The sequence below is a fragment of the Rutidosis leptorrhynchoides genome, chromosome 1, assembly GCF_046630445.1.
Source record: "Rutidosis leptorrhynchoides isolate AG116_Rl617_1_P2 chromosome 1, CSIRO_AGI_Rlap_v1, whole genome shotgun sequence".
NCBI lineage: Eukaryota > Viridiplantae > Streptophyta > Magnoliopsida > Asterales > Asteraceae > Rutidosis > Rutidosis leptorrhynchoides.
In genome coordinates, this window is record NC_092333.1 from 239,600,533 (window position 1) to 239,610,073 (window position 9,541).

The 9,541-nt window shown below is 34.6% G+C and overlaps 1 protein-coding gene across 1 annotated transcript; it reads right to left on the minus strand.

Annotated features, from left to right (window-relative positions):
- Window positions 1–6,166: 6,166 nt before the first annotated feature.
- Window positions 6,167–7,872, minus strand: LOC139896063 (uncharacterized). The gene is made up of 3 exons (XM_071878643.1): window positions 7,146–7,872; window positions 6,636–6,807; window positions 6,167–6,551 (listed from the first exon to the last, which is right to left on the minus strand). The coding sequence occupies exons 1-3, from the start codon at window positions 7,870–7,872 to the stop codon at window positions 6,167–6,169; spliced, it is 1,284 nt and encodes a 427-aa protein (XP_071734744.1).
- Window positions 7,873–9,541: the final 1,669 nt, after the last annotated feature.

The window sequence follows — 9,541 nt, forward strand, 5'->3', positions numbered from 1 at the left end:
GCATGGACTCTAAATCTTGTCCTTATTTTAGTATGCAACAGCGGAAGCTCTTAATAATCACCTGAGAATAAACATGCTTAAAACGTCAACAAAAATGTTGGTGAGTTATAGGTTTAATCTATATATTATCAAATCATAATAATAACCACAAGATTTCATATTTCAATATACATCCCATACATAGAGATAAAATTCGTTCATATGGTGAACACCTGGTAACCGACATTAACAAGATGCATATAAGAATATCCCCTATCATTCCGGGAAATTCTTCGGACATGATATAAACGAATTCGAAGTACTAAAGCATCCGGTACTTTGGATGGGGTTCGTTAGGCCCAATAGATCTATCTTTAGGATTCGCGTCAATTAGTAGATCGGTTTGCTAATTCTTAGGTTACCAAGAAAAAGGGGCATATTCGGCTTCGATCATTCACCCATATAATGTAGTTTCAATTACTTGTGTCTATTTAATAAAACATTTATAAAACTGCATGTATTCTCATCCCAAAATATTAGATTTTAAAAGTGGGACTATAACTCACTTGCACATATTTTTACTTCGTCGGGAAGTAAGACTTGGCCACTGGTCGATTCACGAACCTATAACAAATATGTACATATATATCAAAGTATGTTCAAAATATATTTACAACATTTTTAATATGTTTTACTGTTTTAAATTTATTAAGTCAGCTATCCCCGTTAGTAACCTACAACTAGTTGTCCACAGTTAGATGTACAGAAATAAATTGATATATATTATCTTGAATCAATCCATGACCCAGTGTATACATGTCTCAGGCTAGATCACAACTCAAAGTATATATATTTTTGGAATCAACCTCAACCCTGTATAGCTAACTCCAACATTACTGCATATAGAGTGTCTATGGTTGTTCCAAATAATATATATACATGGGTCGATATGATATGTCAAAACATTTGCATACGTGTCTATAGTACTCCAAGATTATATTAGAATACATGTATAATACAATATAAGTTAGCTAAGATATGATTTGTATAGAATTGTTACAATATTTCCCGTAGCTACAACAATCAAAAAATATCCAATCTTGTTTTACCCATAACTTCTTCATTTTAAATCCGATTTGAGTGAATCAAATTGCTATGGTTTCATATTGAACTCTATTTTATGAATCTAAACATAAAAAGTATAGGTTTATCGTCAAAAAAATAAGTTACAAGTCATTTTCGTAAAGGTAGTCATTTCAGTCGAAAGGACGACGTCTAGATGACCATTTTGGAAAACATACTTCCACTTTGAGTTTAACCATGATTTTTGGATATAGTTTCATGTTCATAAGAAAAATTATTTTATCAGAAGAACAACTTTTAAATCAAAGTTTATCATAGTTTTTAATTAACTAACCCAAAACAGCCCGCGGTGTTACTACGACGGCGTATATCCGGTTTTACGGTGTTTTTCGTGTTTTCCGGTTTTAAATCATTAAGTTAGCATATCATGTAGATATAGAACATGTGTTTATTTGATTATAAAATTCAAGTTAGAAGGATTAACTTTTGTTTGCGAACAAGTTTAGAATTAACTATACTATGTTCTAGTGATTACATGTTCAAATCTTCGAATAAGATAGTTTTATATGTATGAATCAAATGATGTTATGAACATCATTACTACCTCGAGTTTAGTAAGTAAACTACTGGAAGTAACAAGAAATGATCTAGCTTCAAAGGATCTTGGATGGCTTGAAAGTTCTTGAAGTAGAATCATGACACGAAAACAAGTTCAAGTAAGATTATCACTCGAATTAAGATAGTTATAGTTATAGGAATTGAATCAAAGTTTGTATATGAGTATTACCTTGATTTAGAATGATATCTTACTGTAAACAACAAGGATTTCTTGAGGTTGGATGATCACTTTACAAGATTGGAAGTGAGCTAGTAAACTTGGAAGTATTCTTGATTTTATGAAACTAGAACTTGTAGAATTTATGAAGAACACTTAGAACTTGAAGATGGAACTTGAGAGAGATCAATTAGATGAAGAAAATTGAAGAATGAAAGTGTTTGTAGGTGTTTTTGGTCGTTGGTATATGGATTAGATATAAAGGATATGTAATTTTGTTTTCATGTAAATAAGTCATGAATGATTACTAATATTTTTGTAATTTTATGAGATATTTCATGCTAGTTGCCAAATGATGGTTCCCACATGTGTTAGGTGACTAACATGGGCTTCTAAGATCTGATCATTGAAGTGTATATACCAATAGTACATACATTTAGAAGTAGTGTATTGTACGAGTACGAATACGGGTGCAAACGAGTAGAATTGTTGATGAAACTGAACGAGGATGTAATTGTAAGCATTTTTGTTAAGTAGAAGTATTTTGATAAGTGTCTTAAAGTCTTTCAAAAGTGTATGAATACATATTAAAACACTACATGTATATACATTTTAACTGAGTCGTTAAGTCATCGTTAGTCGTTACATGTAAATATTGTTTTGAAACCTTTAGGTTAACGATCTTGTTAAATGTTGTTAACCCATTTTTTATTATATCTAAAGAGATGTTAAATTATTACATTATCATGATATTATGATATATTAATATATCTTAGTATGATATATATATACAGTTAAATGTTGTTAAAACGATAATCGTTAGATATATGTCTCGTTTCGAAATTCTTAAGTTAGTAGTCTTGTTTTACATATGTAATTCATTGTTAATATACATAATGACATGTTTACTTATCATTTATCATTATTAAACATAGTGTAACAATATCTTAATATGATTCATATGTAATTAGTAAGACGTTGTTATAACGATAATCGTTATATATATCGTTTCGAGTTTCTTAATTCAATAAACACAATTTTATGTATATAACTCATTGTTAAAATACCTAATGAGATACCTACTTATCATAATATTATGTTAATTATATATATAATCTATATATGTCATCATATAGTTTTTACAAGTTTTAACATTCGTGAATCACCGGTCAACTTGGGTGGTCAATTGTCTATATGAAACCTATTTCAATTAATCAAGTCTTAACAAGTTTGATTGCTTAACATGTTGGAAACACTTAATCATGTAAATATCAATTTCATTTAATATATATAAACATGGAAAAGTTCGGGTCACTACATATAACGTCCCCATTTGTTCAATCAAATTTTTTTTCTTGATGAACAACAGCGACGAACAAGCAGATGTAGTTTAATTTTTTTTTTTCATTTTTCTTATTAATTAAGAACCCACCTACATATATTACTGATTGTTTGTAAGTTTTAAACAAAATTAAATTCGCTATTTTGTTAATGAAATATTTTTTTTAGTCGATTTGTATTCTGAAAAAGAAGTAGATGAAGTAGAAACAGAAGGGGAGATATAAATATATATTAGGGTGGTTTAAATCCAGAAAAATTGAAATGGAACGATGGTTAAGCAGAGATTAGGGTGAACGTGAGGTCTTGGGTTCGAGTCCCGCTGGGAACATTTCTTTTTACGCCAAGTTTTAAGGGTATACACTCTTAACTTTATTTCTATTATTATTATTATTATTACTAGTAATTATTATGATTATTATTATTAATTTTTGATTATTATGATTATAAGTGTTATTATTATTATTATTATTATTATTATTATTATTATTATTATTATTATTATTATTATTATTATTATTATTATTATTAACAAGTATTATTATTAAATGTAATTATTATCATTATTCTAATTATTATCATTAACTTAGTTATTACTAAATAGAATGAGTATTATTACTATTATTATTATGTTTATGATTAAAATTATTATTATTATATATTCATTAATATTGTTATTATTATTATTTTTATCTATATCAATATCAAAAAAGGTACTATTGTTAGAATTTTAGAATTATCAGTGTTATTAATATAGGTATTATTATTACTAAGAAAATGATGCAAAAATATTATTACTTCACTAATATTAGTATTTGTACCATTTTTATAATTATTAGTATTATTATCATTAACATGAGTATCATTATTAACAATATCGTTATTATTATTATTAGTATTATCATTATTAATAAAGTTATTATTATTAGTAAATCATTATTATCAAAACTATCATTTTTAACGAATAAATATTTTGTACAAAAATTATACTTACTATATATACTATAATTATATTTCAAATAATAATATATCAAACATACTAATATTTTTATATAAATACTTACATATAACTAAATGTATAGATAAAAACTAATTTTAAATATATATACAAATATAACATAAGATATATTATATATAAATAAAGTATACATTTAAATAGATTTTAGTATAAATTCTATATAACTACACATATCTAAAAATCTATACAATTAATGAATGAAATTATGAGGTTTCTATTAAATGTTTTAATAGATATACAACTGATTTAGGTTCGTGAATCCGAGGCCAACCCTGCATTGTTCAGTTGTTCAATATCATCATATGTATTTTTACTACAAAATACAGTATGGTAAGTTTCATTTGCTCCCTTTTTAAATGCTTTTGCAATATATATTTTTGGGACTGAGAATACAAGCGCTGCTTTTATAAATGTTTGACGAAATAGACACAAGTACTCGAAAATTACATTCTATGGTTGGATTATCGAATCGAATATCACCCTTTTAGCTTGGTAGCCTAAGAATTAGGGAACAGACACCCTAATTTACGTGAATCCTAAAGGTAGATCTACGGGCACTAACTCCCCCCATACTGGAAAATGGTATGCTTTAGTACTTCGAGTTTATATTATACAGATGGATTTCTATTTTGGGGATATTCTATATGCATTATGTTAATGTCGGTTACCAGGTGTTCAATCCATATGAATGATTTTTTAAACACTTGCGAGTGTATGATTATTGAATAAAGGAAATCTTGTGGTCTGTTAAAATGATAAAAATGATCGATTATGATAAACTAATGAACTCACCAACCTTTTGGTTGACACTTTAAAGCATGTTTATTCTCAGGTATGAAAGAAATCTTTCGCTGTGCATTTGCTCACTTTAGAGATATTATTTGGAGTCATTCATGACATATTTCAAAAGACGTTGCATTCGAGTCGTTGAGTTCATCAAGATTATTATTAAATCAATTATAGTTGGATATATTATGAAATGGTATGCATGCTGTCAACTTTCGATGTAATGAAAGTGTGTCTTTCAAAAACGAATGCAATGTTTGTAAAATGTATCATATAGAGGTCAAGTACCTCGCGATGTAACCAAATGTAATGTATTTGTCCAGATGGATTAGGACGGGTAATTAGAACAAAGACCCTTTAAATAAGCATGGATTTTGCCTGCAAACGGCTGGCAGGCCGTTTGCAGGGGCCGTTTGCCAGATCAAGCCATTTGCAGGGGCCGTTTATCTTGGGTGTGTGGCAGGCTGTTTGTGAGCCAGGCAGGTCGTTTGGCAGTCGTTTGGCAAGCTGTTTAGCTTGCTGATTCCCTGGATCGTAACTTGATTTCTTGTCTTTTATGGTTTTCGCTCTAGAATCTTCGTTTTAGCTCTGATTATCTTGATTCTTTTTGTACCGTCTTCGTAATTACTTGTTCTTCAATTTTAACCGATGAAGTGGGTATTTTTCTGATAAAGTTTGAATCTTTCTTGTTTTTGGGCCTTAATACCGGGGTGAAAACGTGACTTTCTAGCCGATATCACCAACCATATTCCCGCTAACAGGGCTTCATACTCTGCTTCGTTGTTCGTAGCTTTAAAATTGAATCTTAGTACATAGGTGTGTTCCTCCTTATCGGGACCTGTGAGCAATAAACATGCGTCTGCTCCCTCTGGGCCACTTGATCCATCTGTATACAACTCCCAAACTTCGGGTGTCTGTGTTGCAACATTTTCTAGGTCAGGTGCGATCGACATGTTGGACGTGGTTTCTGCGAGGTAATCTGCTAGTATCTCTCCCTTGACTACGCTTCTGGAGCAGAAGTTGATTTCCTGTTCTCCCAACTCGACCGCCCATTTCATTAACCGCCCTGACGTTTTTGGTTTATACAGGATTTATCGAATTGGCTGATCTGTCAATACCACGATGGGGTGAGCTTAGAAGTATCGTCGCAACTGTCACGCAGTAATTATGAGTGAGTATACGAGTTTTTAAATTAGACGATAGATGAGTTCACTTCTGGTCAGCGCTTTGCTAACAAAATATATGGGCATCTGCACCCCCTCTCTTTCGGCAATTAGGACCGAGCTGACGGCTTCTTCTGTCCATTTAAAGTCAGACTTCTTCGTACAGTTCTTGAGCGTACTGAAGAATGGGAGAGACCTTTCAGCGGCTCTTGATAAAATTCTAGTCGGCGCGGCAAGTTTTCCATTGAGGCTTTGAACCTGTTTTTTAGTTTTTGGGGAAGGCATGCACTCAATGGCTTCAATCTTTTTTGGGTTAGCTTTGATACCTCTGGTGGTAATCACGTCCCCCAAAAATGACCCTTCTTCTTCCCCAAAACAGCACTTTGATGGTTTAAGCTTCATGTTGACACTGCGCAGAGTATCAAAAGTTTCAAGAATGTCTTTCAGGAGCTATTCCTCGCTGTTACTTTTGATAACAAGATCGTTGACGTACGCCTCCAGGTTGTGACCGATCTGCTTTGTGAAAGTAGTATCGATCATGCGATGGTAAGTAGCACCAGCATTTTTGATTCCGAATGGCATTTTGGTGTAATAGTATATGCCATGGTCTGTATGAAATGCTTTCTTCTCCTCATCGTACAACTCTTTGGGGATTTGGTGGTACCCTTATAACGCATCTAAAAAACACTTAAACTAGAATCCAGTGAGAGATTCAACCTTCCAGCCAATTTCGGGCAGAGGTAATTGTACTTCGGGTATGCCTTATTAATGTCTTTGAAGTCAACATACAAGTGTCACGATCCGTCAGCCTTCGGGACCAGGACCGGATTGGCAACCCATGTTTGATATTTAACTTTGCGCAAGATGTTTGCTTTGACCAGTTGGTATAGTTCTCCGTGCAGCCACTCACTCCTATCCGGCGCCATGGGCCTTTTCATTTGCCGAACAGGCGTCATTTTAACGTTAGCGTTGAGGCAGTGTTGCGCGACATCTCGCGGCACACCTGTCATATCTGCGTCACGCCCGCAGAATACGTCTAAGTTGGTCATAAGAATGTTGTGCAACTTGGCTTTTGTCTCTTTTGTCAACTCGACCCCTATTTTTACTTTCTGATTCGGGTAAGTGGGGTTTATTACGAGGCAACATCCTGCCAATGCCTCGCCGGACGATTTCTCTTCGTCTTTTACCGTGACTGAAGCACACGGTGCCTCGAGTGGATTTAATTCTAGAGTAGCAATTCCTTGCTTCGTCGAGAATTTTACTAATCCATGAACCGTTGATGGTATCACTCCAAATCTTTGAAGGGATATTCGGCCTAGTATGGCATCGTATCTAGAATGTGCGAGCGTTACACCGTACTCCACATCTTTATTGCGCGTCTTATACTTATCATTGTCATCCCTCAATTCTAATTTCAGATCTAGGGTGCCTATGGGCCATGCCGATTCCCCTGAGAACCCAGAGAGTGCCATAGTTGAAGGTCTGATGCCCTTCTTGACGACGGCTGGCAACTGTCTGAAACATTGCTCATACATTATGACCATGCAGCTACCGGTGTCCATATGCAAACGCCTTATCCTGTATCCGAATTCAGGCAAGTACCCCTGAACCTTGATAGGTGTGCATGAAGTGTTATGCAACCGAATAGCAGGAAAAGAGATTCCTGTAACCTCTTCATTTATCAGGTCAGCGTTGCGCTTTCCATCTCTGCGCGAAGATATAGCGGTCATACTTGCATATGCCTTCCTTCTGTGAGCTAAATGATGGATGGTGTGGCAGGAGCTCAGAAAGGAAAAAACCGCAAAAAATGTTACGAACAATAAAGGAAAAAGATATATTTAAACCTTTTAACTTTCTTATCCCACAGATGGCGCCATTTGATCAAGCATAAAATAGTCCAAAGGGTTCGGTTCATGCAAGATCAACGATAAGGGGGATTTAAGGGTTTTTAAGTTTAACACTCCGGTTTGGAGTACCGTGAATAACCCTTATATGAGATGATGATCTCAGAAAGAGTGGTTAAACGTAACCCACCATCATTCGGGTTAACAGGAGTTGATGGCTTGTTGGATGGTGTTAGGATTTATTGTTCAACGAACATTACTTGAGAACCGTTATGTGTTATGATTGCGCAGATAGAGTAATATAGATGGCTAGTATTTTCTCTCTATCTTGAATGAATCTAATGTGAGGTTGGATGTGAGTATTTATAGGCAAGAGTGGTCGTCCTTTTCTCTGCCACGTAGGCGACAAGAAAAGAGGAAGGGGACAGAGTAGTACTATTATACTGTATGGATCGTGCACTCACGTGGTCCCCTTACATCGTGCTGTTTTGCCACGCCTTGTCATTTGTACGACCACTAGGATTCTGTCCATTATACCTCGTACTATCTTTTATCTTATTCAGTTCCCGTAGTTATTTCGCATATCCTTTGACGGCGCAATGTTAGATGCGCAAAGTTGCAAGCTAAGTTGCGCAACATATAGCACGTGCTAGCCCTCTAAGGACGAGACTTATGAGGTCATAGGTATGCATGATATGTTAGCATATTTTATGCGCGTCATTACTTATAATATCAAAGTTCTTTAATATTTATTATGTTAACCACCCTCAAGATTCTTTAATATTGATTGATTTTCCACGTTTATGAAACGGTTAATAATCAATCGCTCATACATATATCTTCAAAGAATTTACACTCAAGGTAAAATAATCTTGATCAAATGGCGTCCTCCATTCTTTTTTTTATGCGCAAAAATGCAAGACTTTGTAACATTCAGGTATTCTTTTTTTTCTTTTTTTTTTTTTTGTGTTTCAGTCCCAGGTAGTTAAAGCATTGCACAAAAGAAATGACGAGCCAGCCGGAGGTTTCGAAGGCAATTCCAGCACGACCCCAAGTAGCACGAGTGTCCAAAGCAGTGGATACACAAACAATTAGTGGTGCAAGCATGTTGTCAACGGGAGCTACTCTCCCACCCTCCCTAAAGACTCCGGTACAAGGGTTCAAAACTCCAGAGACTATGCGACCAATACCGTGGGCGGCAAACACCACCTACATAGGAACTATTCATATCTATACTAGCGCATCTAGATTGTCGATGCAAGGTACCACCGTAGCATTCTCAAGTATTGAATCGCGCATGCCAACCACACCGGCCATCGTGATAGAAGCTTTGCAGAAAATGGGCTTTGACACGCAGGAACTGAACATCCAGATCACTCAACTTAACTCGGGGTTGTATCAAATAGCGCCGCTAACAGAACCGCGCCCAACCCCAACAGTCTATGTGCTTCGACAAACACCTATCCTTACGGTGTCGAATTTTACGCCAAACACCCAAGCACGTGAAGAGCGTGCGCAGAACCAAGCTAATTTGATTTACTTGCCGATGAAGGCG

Bases quoted from the DNA above. Each gene is read 5' to 3' on its own strand.
- LOC139896063 (XM_071878643.1), bottom strand. From the start codon at position 7,872: ATGACCGCTATATCTTCGCGCAGAGATGGAAAGCGCAACGCTGACCTG. The intron at 6,808-7,145 runs GTGTGCCGCGAG...ATGCGTTATAAG, and splicing joins GCGTGACGCAGATATGACAG to GGTACCACCAAATCCCCAAA. The intron at 6,552-6,635 runs GTACGTCAACGA...TACTCTGCGCAG, and splicing joins ATCGGTCACAACCTGGAGGC to TGTCAACATGAAGCTTAAAC.